The 18,155-nt window shown below is 55.5% G+C and overlaps 2 protein-coding genes across 4 annotated transcripts in view; one reads left to right on the top strand and one right to left on the bottom strand.

Annotated features, from left to right (window-relative positions):
- LOC127395099 (coiled-coil domain-containing protein 81-like) overlaps positions 1-18,155 on the bottom strand; it is a 74,058-nt gene that overhangs the window by 17,479 nt on the left and 38,424 nt on the right. The gene's annotated exons all lie outside the window — the stretch shown is intronic.
- LOC127395102 (guanylate-binding protein 1-like) lies at positions 5,105-17,071 on the top strand. Of its 3 annotated transcripts, none has more exons than XM_051641566.1 (11): positions 5,105-5,205; positions 6,646-6,857; positions 6,949-7,076; positions 7,491-7,600; positions 7,915-8,117; positions 8,237-8,479; positions 8,772-9,052; positions 9,620-9,832; positions 9,957-10,059; positions 16,019-16,212; positions 16,378-17,071. In XM_051641566.1, the coding sequence occupies exons 2-11, from the start codon at positions 6,665-6,667 to the stop codon at positions 16,483-16,485; spliced, it is 1,776 nt and encodes a 591-aa protein (XP_051497526.1). In that variant the 5' UTR covers positions 5,105-5,205; positions 6,646-6,664; the 3' UTR covers positions 16,486-17,071. The 3 variants fall into 3 exon arrangements, with proteins under 3 accessions (XP_051497526.1, XP_051497527.1, XP_051497525.1); XM_051641567.1 differs by lacking the exon at positions 16,019-16,212 and adding an exon at positions 10,190-10,383; XM_051641565.1 differs by lacking the exons at positions 16,019-16,212; positions 16,378-17,071 and adding exons at positions 10,190-10,383; positions 10,543-11,353.

The raw sequence follows: 18,155 nt of genomic DNA, 5'->3' as shown, positions 1-18,155 counted from the left end.
CTGACAGCCACTCACCCCCTGGTACCGGCTTGCGACAGTCACCCATCCTTTCTGTCCCAGACCACATCCATTGTTTTGGGTTCAGTTGTCCTTGAGAAGCAAGTCTGTTTCAGTTTGTTAGCTGGGAATAATGCACAGACCCCTGGGAGAGGCACCCCAGCTCCTGGAGCTCCTGGAGAGGGTTATGGGGCTTTTCCATCATGGTCTCATGTTGGCACTTTCCTGTTTACACACAAGTGTTGGAGGTGACCTGCTTAAGGTACAGTTGGTCGGTTTTGTGATGCCACCCCGTCACATCAGCCCAGGGCCTGTGCTCATTGCCTCTGCCTCACTCCCTCAAATGGCTGCTGGATACTCTCTCCCTCTCATCCCTAGATTCCCTTGCCCCTTGGTGAGGTGGATCCCGTCTCTCCCTGGTAGACCCTGATCTGCACGCAGGGTCCTGTTGTAGAGCCCCAAACCCCACTGCCAGCACCAGGTCCTCAGCTGCTGAGCTGCATTAGCAGTGCTCTCCGGCTCCCACCCTTGCCCTTTAGGATCAGCAGGTATTCCCTCCAGCCCTGGAAGATAAGGGGGTACTAGTGGATCCAAAGCTGAACATGAGCCACCAATGTGCAATTGCAGCCCAGAAGGCCAACCACATCAAAAGAAGCATGGCCAGCAGCTCGAGAGGTGATTCTGCCCCTCTACTCTGCTCTGGGGAGACCTCACCTGGAGTGCTGGCTCCATCTCTGGAGCCCTCAACACAGGAAGGATGTGGACCTGTTGGAGCATGTCCAGAGGAAGGCAAAGAAAATGATTCAAGGGCTGGAGCACCTCTCTTAGGAAGACAGGCTGAGGGAGCTGGAGTTGTTCAGCCTGGAGAAGAGAAGACTCTGGGGAGACCATATATATAGTGATCTTCCAGTACCTGAAAGGGGCCTATAAGAAGGCTGGGGAAGAGCTGTTCACAGGGCATGTAACTATAGGACAAGGGGTGATGCTTTCCAACTAAAGAGGCTAGATTTAGGTTGGACATTAGGAAAAAGTTCTTTAGTATGAGGGTGGTGGATCATTAGTTGCCTAGAGAGGGGGTGGGGACCCCACACCTGGAGACATTCAAGATCAGGCTTGATGGGGCTCTGAGTAATCTGTTCCAGTGTGAGATGTCCCTGCTTATTGTAGGGGGGTTGGACCAGATAACCTTTAGAGGTCCTTTCCAACCCAAGACATTATATGATTCGACAGTTCTGGAGCCGGAGCTACAGAGGTTCCAAGGCCAACTACACGACACCTGAGAAGGAGAAACTTGCAGCATATGAAGGAGTAAGAGCCGCTTCGGCAGTGATCGGCACTGAAGTGCAGCTCCTGCTCCTCCCGGCGCCCCCATTGCTGGGGCTGGGCTGGGTGTCCAAGAACAATGTTTCTCCTACTCATCAAGCCACCTACATGGAGTTAATGGACTGCTTTAATTACCCAGCGAGCCAAAATGATCCAGGTATCGTAGAAGCAATTCCAGACTGGCCAGAAGGCACACACTTTGGAACGCCACCACAAGAAGTGGTGAGACGGGCTCAAGAAGCTCCACCATATGCTCATCTACCAGAGACTGGGAAACAATTTGCTCTTGTCACGGATGGCTCCTGTTGTCTTGTAGGGAACCACCAAAAGTGGAAAGCTGCTGCGTTGGGTCCTACACAACTGGTTGCAGAGGCAGCTAAAGGAGAAGGTGAATCGAGTCAGTTTGCAGAGCTCAAAGCCATCCAGCTGGCTTTGGACACTGCTGAGTGAGAGGGGTGGCAAAGACTCTCTCTCTACACTGACTCGTGGATGGCAGCAAATGCCCTGTGGGGTTGGCTAAAGCAGGGGCAGCAGAACTGGAGTGAAAAGGTCAACCTCTTTGGGTTGCTGACCTGTGGAAAGACACTGCGGCTGGGATAGAGAAACTGGTGGTAAAAGTGCATCATGGAGATGCACACGTGCCTCTGAGTCGAGCCACTGAGGAACATGGACACAACCAACGAGCAGGTGAGGCTGCTCAACTGTTCCAAAGAGACTTGGTCTGGGAACATAAGGGTGAGCTCTTTCTGGCTCGATGGGCCCGTGACACTTCAGGTCATCAGGGCAGAGATGCAACATACAGATGGGCTCGTGACCGAGGGGTGGACTTAACCATGGACACTATTGAGCAGGTGATCCACGACTGTGAGACGTGCTGCAATTAAGCAGGTGAAATGGTTGAAACCTTTGTGGTATGAGAGCAGGTGGTCAAAGTGCAGGTATGGGGAGGCCTGGCAAATTGACTGCATCACACTGCCTCGGACCTTCCAGGGTAAGCGCTGTGTGCTTACAGTTGTGGAAACTGTCCTGGTTTGAGCCAGGATGAAGCCAATTTTCCTTTTTACTGACTTTTTTTCCTTCAGTAAGCTTTCTTTTAACTAGCAACATTCTGTTCTAGCTAGGCTGATAAGACATTGGAATGTTTTTCTAACTGCTGGGGCTTCAGGGTCGCACCTTCACTCTGCCAGCTCAGACACTATGGGGAGATCTATGACCCCCCCCGTAGGAGGATGAATTAGACAGACAGCAAAACTGGCCAGAGATATTCCGTTCCATATATCTACGTGAGCTCAGAGGAAGGTCAGAGAACACAGAAGACAACTTCCTTCCTTCTTCTTCCCCCCTTCTCTTCCGTCCATGGCCGGCATCCAGGGAGGGCTCTGTCCATCCATCACCATCGACCCTTAGGCTCGAGCTCTCCTGACCCTCATCACTCTCCGCTTTCTCCAGCAGCAGCTCCGGGATTTTCTCGGAACTGTTCCAGCTCAAGGGGAGTGTGGTGGGAGTTGCTGGGGGTGGGGGGGAGGCGAGAGGCTCTTGCACATACCTGAACATATCTGTATATAATTGTATATATTTTCTTATATCATTAGTGTTTAATTAAAGCTGTGTAGTTTAGTTTTCAATCCAGCCAAGTCTCTCTTTTTCTCTCTCTCCTTCCCTACCTGGGTGGGAGGGGGAGGGGATCGAGAGCATTGTTGTCGGACCTGAGTCAAACGCTGACAGAAACACAGGCAGGGTGGCTGGAAACATCTCCTGTGCCTTATGTCACAGTCCAGAACGGCAGCCTGGGCCTTGTCATGAGGGTTCCAAACCTGACCCCAGGGTTCGAGGTGTCACCTCGAACAATCCCTGCCCTACTTCTGCTGGGCACACTAATGCTGATGCAGGGCAGGATGCTGGTGGTCTTCTTGTCCAGCGGGGCACATGCTGGCTCATATCCAGCCACTGTACCAGCACCCAAGTACAGGACCCAGCACTGAGCCTTGTTAAACTTAGTCCATGGATCCAGCCTGTCCAGATTGCTTTGCAGAGCCTTCCTACCCTCAGGCAGATCAACACTCCCACCCAACTTAGTATCATCTGCAAATTTGCTGAGGGTACCCTCAATCCCCTCATCCAGACCATTGATGAAGACATTAAAGAGAACTGGCCCCAGCACCGAGCCATGGGGACACCACTGGTGATTGTTCACTGCTGGATTGAACTCCATCCATCACAACTTTTTGGGCCAGGCCATCAGACAATGCTTGACCCAGTGAAGTGAACACTCACCCAAGCCACAAGCAGCCAGTTTCTCCAGGAGAATGATGTGGGAAAGAGAGTCAAAGGCCTTCCTAAAGTCCAGGGAAATGACAGGCACAGCCTTTCGTGCATTCACGAGACAGGTCACCTTGTCATAGAAGGAGGGCAAGCTGGTCCAGCAGGACATTCCTTTCATGAACCCATGCTGGCTGGGCCTGATCACGATCACCTGCTTGTCCTACCCGTGCTGTGTGATGGCCCTCAGGATAATCTTCTCCAGAAATTCCCCAGCACAGAGGTCAGGCTGATAGGCCTGCAAGTCCCCGAATTCTCCTTCCATGCATTATGGAAAGAAACAGGCAAGGGAAAATGGGGAGGATGGGGACAGCCTTCTCCTCACCCCTCATCACTGTGTTTCCTGCTGCATCTGAAAAAGGGTGGACATTCTTCCTAGTCCTCTTTTTGCTGCTCATGTATCTGTAGAAGCATTTCTTGTGATCGTGGACAGCTGCATGAAACAGAGCATTACCCAAACTCTGACTTCAAACAGTTCACTGCTTGTAGGGTGTAAATCTCTCATCTGGGCCTACTGCTAGTGAGTGTGAAAGCCTTTTGTGTGAGCTGGTCTGGAGTTTTAGGGAAGAAATACAAGGGTCCTTGAAGAAGAAAGAAGCCGTTCAGCTGAGACTAGGGATGCCTCCTGTAACCAGTTCTGCTGCAGAGTCAGCCGAGAGAAATGGGAGAAGAGACAGAACTCGGCCAAAGGTTCCTGTGAGGAAGACTCAAGGATGAAGTAAACAACCCCCTGGTCAGAGGGGTGTGCCCACACAATATGGAAAGAAACAGGCAAGGGAAAATGGGGAGGATGGGGACAGGAGGGGAACGGGGAGCTGGTATTTCTGCAAGGGGATATTGGGATGTTCAGGGGGAGGATGGATCTCCAAGGGCTCCAGGACATGAGGGGAAGAGGGCCGGGGCCATGTCCAGGAGGGGATGATGGGCAAACGAGCTGCTCATGGGAGATGGGGGTGAGGCTGGTTCAGCGGGGGGGCAGAGGAGCAGGTCTGTGTGCCAGGGCAGTGCAAGGGACATGGGTGCAACAAGAGCTGAACAGTGTCTGCAAGAGGGGACTGTGGATCCAGGACCTTCAGAAATCATACAGGGCCATCTCCAACTTCTCGGGGCCATCCACAGCCTCTCTGGGCCATCCTCAGCCTCTCTGCACAAGCTGCTCCAGTATCTCACTATCCTTCCACACGAGCTGATGTCATGCTGGGCAATAATAAAGTGGGATCAAAGAAGGGGTTGGGGAATGTGTCCCAAGGCAGGTGTCACTCTCCAACTGGCTGGGCAGCTGGGTGGGAGCTGCTGAGGCTTTGCTTTTGCAGCTCTTGTTTTTCATTCTCATACCTTCAGTTATTTAACCATCTTTGTCTGGTCTGCTCCGAGTTTTCGTGCTCTGATGCTGAGGCGCCTGAGGCGTTTCCTCTCCCATCCTTATCCCTTTCACTTTCGCTCTGACTCACCCTCATTTCCGGGAATAGGAGGAGAGGGGCTGGCTCCTCTGACACGGGACAAAAGGCAGGGCAGGAGCCGGCTGCACAGAGCTGTTGCAGCCCAGGGAAGGTGACAAAGACAGCGGTGAGTCCCATTCCCTGACCCCAGAAAGGGACCCCGGGAAGGGACAGGGACCCCAGCGAGGAAGAGGGACCCCAGCGGGTGGCAGGAGGAGGGAGACTTCCAGAGGTCTGCTCAGGCTCTGGGATGGCAGAAGGGGAACGGGTGGCTGGGAGCCTGTCTTCAACCCCGCGTGGCTTTGCGTGCAAGTTGGGTCTCACCTAAGCTTGGACCTGATGCCCAACCTCTCGTCTCCCTCCTCCTGCGCTGGGAGCACCCGTGACATGAGGCACAGCCTCTTGTCCCCTGGTGCCATCCCCGAGATGCTCTGGAAGAGGGCAGGGCTGATGAGGCCCTGGAGAGGATGCAGAGCCCAGGAGTGGGCAGTGTCCGTGGAGCTCGCCATTGCTGGAGCGAGTCCCGGGCTGCCCGGGCGTTGCAGTGGGGCAGCTGCTGAGCGTGGGCATGGGATGAGCCCTTGTGCTGCCTGCACCTCCCTGGGGTTTGTGGGCAGCTGGTGGGGGCTGGGGGGTGGCTGGGGCTGGTCGTGGTTGAACAGCAGCCGGAAGCTCCTGTGCATCACAGGTCTGTCTTGGGTTTTGTTTCTCTCTCTCTGTCACCATTTTCCTTGTCGTCACATGTTCTTTATTATTAAGATCATGGTTTTCTTATCCTTCAGTTATTACCTGTGGTCAACTCAACGCATGGGCTTTCTCCCTCCCCCCACCACTGCGGGGCAGGGACTGTGCAGCTGGGGGGCCTCGGTTTTCAGCTGGGGTTTCAGGCAGCACGACCCCCAGCCCAGGGGCTGGCGGGGGGAGTGAGGAGCAGACAAGGGCTGGGCGCAGGGTCAGCCCTGCTGAGGGTGATGGGACCACCAACCCCAACACCATTTCCAGCACAAATCCATGTTACATGTAACACCAGCATGGGAGCTGGGCAAGGTCAGGCAGCGGGGGATGTCCCCGTGAGAGGCACAGAGGGGGACGGGGGTTGGGTGGGGTTGGGCGGAAGAAAGGGAGGGAGAAATTCAGGAGCAGCTCCCCTGAGGTTCCGTGTCAGCCCGACCAACCCTTGGCCCGTGCTGCTGTGGCTCTCCAGTCCTTCTCCTGCCCTTCAGCCCTGCCTGAGGCCATTGCCCCATCCCACCCCCATATTTGCTCCGCAGACTTGGTGCTGGTGATGAGCAGGACGTGGGGCAGAGGTTTCCCACTGTCCCGCAGGGCCTTCAGGAGCGGAGCCATTCCTGCGGTGGGACACACGGGATGGGCCGTGCCCCTTGGCCAAGTGTCATCAGTGTCTTCACCACAGGGCTTGGGAGGGGCCAAAGGAGGAGCCGTGGAGGCAGGACCTTGGTGACAATGTGGTCTGCTTGCAAAGATGCCCTAGGAGGATCCTGCCTGTCCCTGCCTGCACTGTGGGGTGTCCTCACCACGTGAACCCCTCTGGCCCTCTCCTCTGCAGGCCGCCTTTCCCGTCAGCAATGGCATCCACAGTCCACATGCCAGCGCCTGTCTGCCTCATTGAGAACAGCCCGACAAAGGGGCTGATGGTCCAGAGGGAGGCCCTGCAGCTGCTGTCCAAGGTCAGCCAGCCTGTGGTGGTGGTGGCCATCACAGGGCCGTACCGCACGGGCAAGTCCTACCTCATGAACAGGCTGGCTGGTGAGAGAAGAGGTGAGGGAGGTCCCTGCCCTGGACGGCCAAGGAACCTGGCTTCTCCTACTCGTCATCTGACACAGATGGGAGCCTTGTTTCCTCCCCACAGGCTTCTCCTTGGGCTCCAGCGTGCAGTCCCAGACCAAAGGTATCTGGATGTGGTGTGTACGTCACCCCCGCCGGCCTGGACACACTCTGGTGCTGCTGGACAGTGAAGGGCTGAGTGACGCAAAGAAGGTGTGTGAGAGGCAGGGTCTGCCTTTGTGGCTTCCCAGCACCTGGAGGAAGCTCTTGGGGGCCCAGCCATGGTGCCCAGAGTCAAGGCGTTCCCACTGCTCACGGTGGCCTTCAGCCGGTGTGCTGGGATGGGCCAGAGGCCACAAGGAAGGAGGTTGGGGGAGGCACGTTTCCAAATCCCTCTGCATTTCTGGAAAAGAGCAGTTGCACAGGAAGGAGGGGCTCAGGGAGCACTTGGGTAGACCCCGAGACTTCAGAGTTGAGGACAAGCCCAGCTACAGACAAGGCATGGTGATGGCATGGGGGTGCGTGTTGCCATGGCCCGTTGTGTAGGGGCATTCAGGCTCTGGGCATCTGGGGCTCTGCTCATACCTGGGGGACCTTGTTGATCAGAGCCAAGGGTTGTTGTTCCAGAGTGACACCAAGAACGACACGTGGATCTTTGTGCTGACCGTGCTGCTCTCCAGCACCATGATCTACAACAGCAAAGGCACCATTGACCAGAACGCCATGGACCAGCTGCAGTATCCTTGGTGGGACAGGAGCACCAGGGATGCCCTCCTCTCCCTGCGTGGTGGGCTAGGGCTTGGCAAATGCCAGTTCCTCAGAGGGCTGCAGAACCTTCTGCTCGTGCCCAGGGATGTGCTTGGAGACCTTAGGAGCCCCATGCTGTGGGCCTGAGGGCCGAGGGGTTTTCTCCCTCCTCCTTCTGGTGGGTCCAGGCTGTTCGGCGTCCCCGCCGAGTCTCCCCTCCTCCCTGTGACGTGCTGAGGGTTGCAGGATGGCAATGCCCCTGCATTCAGAGCTGAGGTCCCTGTTTCCTTAGCCAGCTCCCCAGCTACGTGACAAAGCTGACTGAGCGCATCAAGTTGAAAGCAGCACCCAAGAAGAGTGAAGATGAGCTGGATGATTCCCACACATTTGTCAGCTTCTTCCCGACTTTTGTCTGGGCTGTCCGGGATTTCACACTGCAGCTGCAGGTGGATGGGGAGGAAATCTCTGAGGATGGATACTTGGAGGACATTCTGAAGCTCAAGGCTGGTAAGGGGGTGGTGCTGTGCTGCTGGAGACATCCAGCCCCAGACTCAGCAGCCACATTTCAGGATAATTCAACAGCATTCCAAGCCTGTGAACCTGCTCCGTGTCCTCCTACCCCCCAGGCAGCAGCCCCGAGACCCAGCTCTACAACCATCCCCGGGAATGCATCCGCCAGTTCTTTCCGGAACGCAAGTGCTTTGTTTTTGACCAACCAGCTGGGAGGAGGAAACTGCCCCTCTTGGAGGAACTTCCGGATGATGAGCTGGATCCTGATTTCCAGCAGCAGGTAGAGAAGTTCTGCAGCTACATCTGGGAGAAGTCTCCGCCTAAGACCGTCCCAGGTGGCCACATCGTAACTGGGAACCGTGAGTACTGCTGCCCAAGGGGTGGGTGGCCAGCGGCTCTTGGGACTGTGTCTGGGGGAGGATCAAGTGCCAAGGGTGCGGGTGGGGAAAGGGAGAGATGTTTTCCTGCCTGCTGTCCCTGCCCCGGGGTTTGGAGCTTTGGGACGTTGCAGGTGTGGTGGGAAAGAGTTAGGAAAAGCAGTTCAGGAGGCCTGGGGCAGGGAGGCAGCGTGGGTACAGCAGGAGACAGGGCTGGGTGGGTGCCTGCGTTTGTCGGGGCTGCAGATCTCTCGCCCTGGGTCCTCCTTGGCAGTGCTGGGGAAACTGGCAGAGACCTACCTGGAGGTCATCCGGAGCGGGGCAGTGCCATGCCTGGAGAGCGCGGTGTTTGTCCTGGCCAAGGCTGAGAACGCGGCGGCGGTGGAGGAGGCTGTGAGGTTGTACCAGGAGCTGATGGAGCAGCGGGCGAAGCTGCCAACGGAGACTCTTGAGCAGCTGCTGGAGCTGCATGCCCAGTGTGAGCGGGAGGCCCTGGAGCTGTTCATGGCACGGGCATTCAAGGAGGACATCGAGCACGCCCAGATCGAGCTCGCGGTAGGTGGTGCCCAGCCCAGCCAGAATTCCCCCAGGGACACCGTCATCCCCTTGGCTTTGGGAACATGGCATGGTCCTGGGCAGGGGGCTCTCCCTGCCTCCTGCCAGAGGACACAGGCCATGCCCTCTCCAGAGGAGGCTCGGCCCCAGCGCCTGCCCTGGCTGTCTGGCAGCCGTCCCTGCTGTGCCCCCTCTTCTCCCAGGGTCAGCAGCTGTGCTGCCAGGGGACGGAGCTCAGCCCTGGCCCCTCTCCTGCGGCAGCCCCGCTGCAGCTCTGCCCCGCCTGGAAGCTGCAGCCTTCCATGCTCCCCCTGTCCTGCCTGCTAATGCTGTCCCTGGGTGCTGTGAAGCCTGTGGTCCCTGGCCTGTCCCCTGCTCCTGGGCACCTTTGGCCAGAGATGTCCGTGGGCGTGCAATGCCCTCCCCATCTGTCCCCTCCCAGCTGTTCACCCCACGGACGGGAGATCCCAATTCCCACGTCCTCCTGGCTCGATGTGTGCCCTGCCTGAGCGCGGTGGGTGCAGCTCAGCCAGGGCTGGTGTCTTCCCTCTGCCCCTGCACGCACAGCGCCGGGTCGAGGCCATCAAGGTGAAGTTCTCCATGGACAACGAGCAGGCATCCCAGGACAAGTGTGAGGCTGCTCTCACGGACCTCTCCCAAGCCCTGGACAAACGAGTCCGTGATGGTGTCTACAGCGTGTCAGGGGGTTACGAGCAGTTCAGAGGAGACCAGCAGGCAGTGGTGGAGAAGTACAGGGATCTGCCTGGCAAGGGAGTGAAGGTAGGACCAAGAGCAGCTCTCCTTCAAGAGCAAAAGGCTCAATGTCCCATCCCCTTCCCCAGGACGCCGTTCTCCCCAGCTGCTGCTTCCCCTCTTGACTCCTCTTCTCCCTGGGCTCCTACAGGCTGATGCTGTCCTGCTGCAGTTCCTCCAAAGGACACAGACTCTGGCCCAACACATCCGCAACACAGACCGCTCCCTGACAGAGAAGGACAAGGAGATGAAAAGTAACTTCTGGGCTGGAGAAATGACGCTGCCTGTAGAGGGCCAAGCACAATGGAGAGGGACAGCAGTACTCCTCGGGGGCTTGCGGGCTCAGCTCCTGCCCTGGCAACACCTCTGTTTCTCTGTCACCAGGTGCACAAGAGCAGAATGAGAGAGCTGAGCAGGAGAGGGAAGTCCAGAGGAAGAAGGAGGCTGAAGAGAAGCAGAAGTTGCAGGACCAGCTACGCAAAACCAACGAGCATGAGCGTCAGCTGAGAAAGAAGCTGGAGGATTCCTACAAGAAGCAGCTGGAGGAGCAGGAGAAGATAATCAGACATAAATTAGAGGTACCGGTGGGGGAGGGAGGGAAGTGAAGGTGCCAAGGGGTGGCCAGCAGGCAGGAATGGCACAGGGGTCCCAGCAGGGTCCCTCTTGTTGCTTCTTTGCTCTGTGCCCCTCTCACGACACGCACTGTGCCCTTGGTGACAACCTGCCTGTCTTCCCAGGAGGAGAGAGCACTGAGACAAGAGGGCTTCTTTGACAGAGCTGACCACATGAGCCAGGTGACCCGTAGGCTGGAGGAGGAAAAAGGCAGCATCACTCATAATTTATTGTCTGTGGTTGAAACATTTGTACCCCTGGCGAGAGCTGTGAGAAGGGCCATATCTGCCTTTTCGAAACGCTTTTGAAGATTTCCTTATGGCCCCAGGGGTAACACAGTGAGAGAGCTTTTTGCTTTCCCTACCTGCCATCCTGTGACATTTCAAAAGCACTGCAAGGTGCTTGCCAGAGAGTATGCAACTAACCTCCACCTGCACTTGGACCACACTCTCTAGTGCATTCACACAGGGCTTCTCCAGATGAAGATGTTGTCCTCTTCCGTGCCAGAGCACTTGGTGTCTCCCTTGCCCTGAAGGCGTGGGGCACATCTCAAGCCAGGCTGGCCTGGGGCACAGAAAGGCCATGATGCCAGCAGGCCGGGCTGGGAGTGTTTTGCCAATGTGCCAAAGGGGATCCCACTCACCTTTTCTGGAGACCTCCTTACCAGGGCTGCCTGAAACCCCCAGGCGAGCTTTGAGCTCATGTCCTCGGCTCACACTTCCCGCAGCAGCGTGAAGGAGGTGGAGGTGGTGAGCAAACCAGGGGTCCACGTGCTGAGCACTGTCTTCCCAGGTCACCTTCACGCCTGATGGAGCCTGCCTGTCCTGGAGGTGGCTGCACACCCGCCTGCCGATGGGAAGTGGGGAATTCAGCCCTTGTTCTGTTTTCTTTGCACACGCAGCTGTTGCTTTGCCTACTAAACTGCCCTTCCCTCAACCCCTGAGTTGCCTCCTTTCTTTTGCCCTGCCCATTCTCTCCTCCACCCCACCAGTGGTGTGGGGCTCAGCTGTCGAATGGGGGTCACCCATAGAGAACGGGGCTTCCCTCCTGCCCCCGGGGAATCAGACCTCCAGCTGCACCAGGAGAATCACAGTATCCTCCTGGTTGGAAAGACCGCTAAGATCATCTGGTCCAGTTGTCCACCAGGGGCCAGATAAGGAGTGGAAGGAACAACACATCCCACCCAAGTGAACAACAACAAAGCCCACAACCACTCACCCCACAAACCACAGAAACCACACCATGCCCTCTCTAGCATGCCCTGAAGTGCCACATCAACATGTTTCTCAAATGCCTCCAGGGATGGTGACTCCACCACCTCCCTGGGCAGACCCTTCCAGTGCCTGACCAGTCTTTGGGTAAAGAGATGCTTCCAGATAGCCAGTCAGAACCTCCCCTGGGGCAACTTCAGGCCGCTTCCTCTGCTCCTGTTGGTGTTCATTTGAAGAAGCAGGGACCCCAACTGTTCCAGTGAGGGAAGGTGTAAAAGATGTAGAGGTTTCTGAGTTCCCTATAGGCAGAGGGGCTGGTCCCAAGGCAGTTGCCCCAGAGGCACCAGCCCCTGGAAGGCCCTTCCTGCTGTGTGGACACTCCATCCCTGCAGGGGAGGTCCATGGAGCACAGCGCTGCTCACCCAGGAAGGTCCTGGGGAGCCTGCTGAGGACACAGCCCTGGCTCAGTTCCTCCACCTGCTCTTGTGCTGGTGCAGATTTCCCTCTCAGCCCTCCCAACTGGGAGAGCCTGTATCCCTGCAAGACTCCAGCCCTGGGACCCATCCCACCACGTCTCTGCGATCCCAGCCGCATCGTAGCCCTGCAGCAGCTCACAGGACTCTCGCTCCTCACGGTTATTCCCCTACCCTGTGCACTAATGCACAGACCCTTGGGAGAGGCACCCCAGCTCCTGGAGCTCCTGGAGAGGGTTATGGGCCTTTGCCATCATGGTCCCATGTTGACACTTTTCTGCTTACACACGAGTGTTGGAGGTGACCTGCTTAAGGTGTGGTTGGTCGGTTTTGTGATGCCACCCCGTCACATCAGCCCAGGGCCTGTGCTCATTGCCCCTGCCTCACTCCCTCAAATGGCTGCTGGATACTCTCTCCCTCTCATCCCTAGATTCCCTTGCCCCTTGGTGAGGTGGATCCCGTCTCTCCCTGGTAGACCCTGATCTGCACGCAGGGTCCTGTTGTAGAGCCCCAAACCCCGCTGCCAGCACCAGGTCCTCAGCTGCTGAGCTGCATTAGCAGTGCTCTCCGGCTCCCACCCTTGCCCTTTAGGACCAGCAGACATTCCCTCCAAGCCCTGGACACCTGGGATGTGGTGACAGGTGAGTTGCCGTCAGGCCTTGTCCCTGCCATGAGTGGGCACCAACAGGTGTCCCCAAGGCAGCGAAGGGGAGCTGATCCACTGACCTGTCCTCCCAGTAAGAGACGTCCTGCTACGAGGCAGCAGCAAGAGGGACGGGACCCACTTCCACGCCACCCGTGATCTCTCTTGCATGACCATTATAAAGAGAACATGAGAACCTGGGACAAGAAACCCACTGCTGTTCTCCACGTACACATACATGAGCTGCTAGGCGGAACAATTACAGGAGAAGGTCCTTCCAGGAAGAGGGCTGCTCCAGTCTCCAGCAACCAGTCCTCCAACCAGAATGGACGGACTCTAGATCTCAGTGCTTCAACCTCAAATGCTCAACATGAGAGGCGCCCTGCCTCTAGCCAGGAGGAGGAAAGAGACAATTGAGTTTACTGGACTGTGCGGATTCGGTGGCCTGGCACATTAGAACCACAAAAGTATAAAGCCCTGGTGGACACTGGTGCGCAGTTCACCCTAATGCCAGAGGCTGACAGTGGACTATCATGTCCTGAATGAGGTGACACCACCGCTCAGTGCTGCTGTGCCAGACATGCCAGAGTTTCAGTACGAGCTGGAGTTGAAAGCAATCAGGCAAGGAAGGCAAGAGACCAGCATGGCTCAGTCAAGACCTTCTGGCCAAACTAAAGACAAGATGGAACTGCAGAGGCACTGGAGGAGGGGACAGGTATTCTGGGAAGAGTATAGGGACACTGCCTGGCTTTGTAGGGATGAGGTCAGGGAGGCCAAGGCACAGCTGGAGCTGGACTTGGCAAGGGATGTGAAGAAAAACAAGAAGGGCTTCTACAGGTACAAAAAGCAGCAAAGGAAGTTTAAAGAAAGTGTCCCGTCCCGATGGGCAGCAATGCTGATCTAGGAACAACAGACAAGAATGCTGAGGTTATCAGCAACTTTTTTGCTTCAGTTTTCACTGGCAACCCCTCTCCTCATGCCTCTCAAGTTGATGGCCCACAGGACGGAGACCAGGGAGACAAAGTTCCTCCCACCGTAAGTGAAGACAAGGTTCATGACCAGCTGAGGAACCTGGACATACACAAGTCCATGGGACCTGATGAGATGCCTCCCAGAGTCCTGAAGGAATTGGCTGATGCAGTTGACAAGCCACTCTCCGTGATATCTGAAAAGTCCTGGCAGTCAGGTGAAGTCCCTGGTGACTGGAAAAAGGGAAACATTACGCCCATTTTAAAAAGGGTAGAAAGGAGGACTCTGGGAACTAGGGACTTGTCAGCCTCACCTCTGTGCCTGGGAAGAATCATGGAACAGATCCTCCTAGAAGACACGCTAAGGCACATGGAGAATGGGGAGGTGATTCAGGACAGCCAGCATGGCTTTACTAGGGACAAATCCTGCCTGACCAACCTAGTGGCTTTCTACAATTGAGTGATTGCACCAGTGGACAAGGGAAGACTTACAGATGTCATCTATCTGGACTTCTGCAAGGCCTTTGACACGGACCCCCACAACATCCTTCTCTCTAAGTTGAGGAGACACGGGTTTGAGGGGCGGACATTTCAGTGGATAAGGAACTGGCTGGATGGTCACATCCAGAGGGCAGTGCTCAATGGCTCGATGTCTAGATGGAAAGTGGTGACAAGTGGTGTTCTTCAGGGGTCCATACTGGGACCACTGCTGTTTAATATGTTCATTAACAATATTGACAGTGGCATTGAGAGCAACCTCAGGCAGTCTGCTGATGGCATCAGGCTGGGTGGTGCAGTTGACATGCCAGAGGGACCTGGACAAGCTGGAGAAGTGGACCCAAGTGAACCTCCTGAGGTTCAACAACGCCAAGTGCACCCTGCACCTCAGCCAGGGCAACCACAGATACCAATACAGGCTGGGGGACAACATGCTAGTGAGCAGCCCTGTGGAAGACCAGGGGGTACTAGTGGATCCAAAGCTGGACATGAGCCACCAATGTGCAATTGCAGCCCAGAAGGCCAACCACATCAAAAGAAGCATGGCCAGCAGCTCGAGAGGTGATTCTGCCCCTCTACTCTGCTCTGGGGAGACCTCACCTGGAGTGCTGGCTCCATCTCTGGAGCCCTCAACACAGGAAGGATGTGGACCTGTTGGAGCATGTCCAGAGGAAGGCAAAGAAAATGATTCAAGGGCTGGAGCACCTCTCTTAGGAAGACAGGCTGAGGGAGCTGGAGTTGTTCAGCCTGGAGAAGAGAAGACTCTGGGGAGACCATATATATAGTGATCTTCCAGTACCTGAAAGGGGCCTATAAGAAGGCTGGGGAAGAGCTGTTCACAGGGCATGTAACTATAGGACAAGGGGTGATGCTTTCCAACTAAAGAGGCTAGATTTAGGTTGGACATTAGGAAAAAGTTCTTTAGTATGAGGGTGGTGGATCATTAGTTGCCTAGAGAGGGGGTGGGGACCCCACACCTGGAGACATTCAAGATCAGGCTTGATGGGGCTCTGAGTAATCTGTTCCAGTGTGAGATGTCCCTGCTTATTGTAGGGGGGTTGGACCAGATAACCTTTAGAGGTCCTAACGCCCTCCCCATCTGTCCCCTCCCAGCTGTTCACCCCACGGACGGGAGATCCCAATTCCCACGTCCTCCTGGCTCGATGTGTGCCCTGCCTGAGCGCGGTGGGTGCGGCTCGGCCAGGGCTGGTGTCTTCCCTCTGCCCCTGCACGCACAGCGCCGGGTCGAGGCCATCAAGGTGAAGTTCTCCATGGACAACGAGCAGGCATCCCAGGACAAGTGTGAGGCTGCTCTCACGGACCTCTCCCAAGCCCTGGACAAACGAGTCCGTGATGGTGTCTACAGCGTGTCAGGGGGTTACGAGCAGTTCAGAGGAGACCAGCAGGCAGTGGTGGAGAAGTACAGGGATCTGCCTGGCAAGGGAGTGAAGGTAGGACCAAGAGCAGCTCTCCTTCAAGAGCAAAAGGCTCAATGTCCCATCCCCTTCCCCAAGATGCCGTTCTCCCCAGCTGCTGGTTTCCCTCTTGACTCCTCTTCTCCCTGGGCTCCTACAGGCTGATGCTGTCCTGCTGCAGTTCCTCCAAAGGACACAGACTCTGGCCCAACACATCCGCAACACAGAGCTCTCCCTGACAGAGAAGGACAAGGAGATGAAAAGTAACTTCTGGGCTGGAGAAATGACGCTGCCTGTAGAGGGCCAGGCACAATGGAGAGGGACAGCAGTACTCCTCGGGGGCTTGCGGGCTCAGCTCCTGCCCTGGCAACACCTCTGTTTCTCTGTCACCAGGTGCACAAGAGCAGAATGAGAGAGCTGAGCAGGAGAGGGAAGTCCAGAGGAAGAAGGAGGCTGAAGAGAAGCAGAAGTTGCAGGACCAGCTACGCAAAACCAAAGAGCACGAGCGTCAGCTGAGAAAGCAGCTGGAGGATTCCTACAAGAAGCAGCTGGAGGAGCAGGAGAGGATAATCAGACATAAATTAGAGGTACTCGGGGTGGGGGGGGGGGGCGGAATGTGCAGGTGCCAAGGGGTGGCCAGCAGGCAGGAATGGCACAGAGGTCCCAGCAGGGTCCCTCTTGTTGCTTCTTTGGTCTTTGCCCCTCTCACGGCATGCACCATGCCCCCTCTGACAATTTGTCTTTCTTTCCAGAATGAGAGAGCACTGAGACAAGCGGGCTTCTCTGACAGAGCTGACCACATGTGCCAGGTGACCGGTAGGCTGCAGCAGCAAAATGATAACACCTGTATCTTGTTTTGAGTCACAATTATGCCAATTTTCCTTTTTTCTGATTTTTTTTCCTTCAATGAGTTCTCTTTTAAGTATCCCAAGGTTTCCCATCTAGATGACTGATAATGCTGGAATTTGAATTTTTATGCTTCTGTTTAGATGCCATGGTCATTGTTATAGGTGAATCATGAAGTTAATTTGCTGATCAAATGTGAATGTGTATGGTTGAATGTTAAACTGCAATGTTTGTTAAATGCTGGAAGTTATGTTTGTTAAGTGTTAGGAGTTACGTTCATGTTTGTAAAGTGTTGAATGTTATGTAATGGTTATGTGAGGGTTAATGTTGGAAGCTATACCCTGTTATATAATCAAGTGTATCGAACCAAAAGTTATATAACATTTTGAGTGACTGCGCATGTCCTGAAGAGCGGCAACCACAACACAGAGGATGGAGTTTTCCAAGAAGGGGTGGAGCTTTGCAACGGCGGGGAAAAAAGAATTGTATAAGAAAGGACCCCGTGAGGAGCCGAGCGCGCGTCTTGGTGGAGCAGTGATTCCCGGCGTGCCCAGCGCTGTTTGCTCACTTACCTCAAATAAATAAATTAATTCTAAATTCTTTTTCTGGCTGGTTATTGCCAATTACAGTCATGTTGCTCTACTTGTTGAAACTGCAGCCTCTTCTTCTTTATGGAGGAGTGGACTAGACAGACAGCAAATTAACCAGTTTTCCATTCCCTGTATCTACATAAGCTCAGAGGAAGGTCAGAGATCACAGAAGACAACTTCCTTCCTGCTTCTTCTCTGTCGCGGGCCGGTACTGGGGGGTTCCCGGCTGTCAGGATGTTTCCGCAACTTCCCCACCCAGTGTGGAGAGGTTTGTGAATGAGACTGAGGGTCACATGTGGCATTCACCTCTCACAGAGGGACGGCCACTGCGGGGCCGAATCTTAGAGGGTAGATTAGAATACCCTACCACCACGCTCACAAATTGTTACTGAGACCAATGTTTAGTTTATGAATTAATCAGTTTATTAAGGGTCAACACAAATTAAGGGATCAAGGTTCAGGAGAGGTTGTCTAGGTGTGTATTGGAAAAGGGATTCACAGGTATTATGGTCTTATTAAAGGCACACTCCAAGGAGGAGTGTAAAATCAATGGAGTGAAAAGGGTAGGAGTTGAGCCCGGCAGGAAAGTTAGAGTGTGTGTGTGTGTGTGTGTGTGTGTCTGTGTGTCTGTGTGTCTGTGTGTCTGTGTGTGTGTCTGTGTGTCTGTGTGTGTATTTACCCGCCTTCCGTAGCGCGTGGTTCCCGGGATGCGCTGGCAGGCTCGGCAGGAGATCCGTGGGGGGGCTTCCCGGGAACCGGGGCGACCCCTCCCAGCAGCAGCAGCTGCGGCAAGCACGGCTCTAGTCCCGAAGTAGGTGGCGAATGCCGGCTGGGCAATCTCTTACTTTGGTCTGGTTTGGTTCAGGCTGGGCAGGCAGGGGCCCCGAGGAGCGGGCACAGGCGGCCCCCCTCCCCCCCCTTTCCGCTTCTCTGGGCAGCGGTCGCGGGGCAGCCCCCCCTTCCCTCTCGGCTCCTCTGGACAGCGGGGCTGGCGTTCCAGGCAGGTCCAGGTCCTGCAGCAGGGTCTCCTCCTGGGCAGGCAGAGAGCACCAGCCTGCCGATCTTGCCCTCTTTTATAAAGCAGAAATCACTGT

The sequence above is a fragment of the Apus apus genome, chromosome 29, assembly GCF_020740795.1.
Source record: "Apus apus isolate bApuApu2 chromosome 29, bApuApu2.pri.cur, whole genome shotgun sequence".
Taxonomy (NCBI): Eukaryota; Metazoa; Chordata; class Aves; order Apodiformes; family Apodidae; genus Apus; species Apus apus.
Note: the sequence above shows the minus strand (reverse complement) of the source record. Positions and strands in the feature narration are given on the sequence as shown.

What these genes read in the sequence shown, in the direction of transcription:
- LOC127395102 (XM_051641565.1), top strand. Translation starts at nt 6,665, where the DNA reads ATGGCATCCACAGTCCACATGCCAGCGCCTGTCTGCCTCATTGAGAAC. An exon ending in GCTGGCTGGTGAGAGAAGAG is followed by an intron (nt 6,858 to 6,948) that starts GTGAGGGAGGTC and finishes TCCTCCCCACAG; the next exon opens with GCTTCTCCTTGGGCTCCAGC. An exon ending in GGCTGAGTGACGCAAAGAAG is followed by an intron (nt 7,077 to 7,490) that starts GTGTGTGAGAGG and finishes TTGTTGTTCCAG; the next exon opens with AGTGACACCAAGAACGACAC.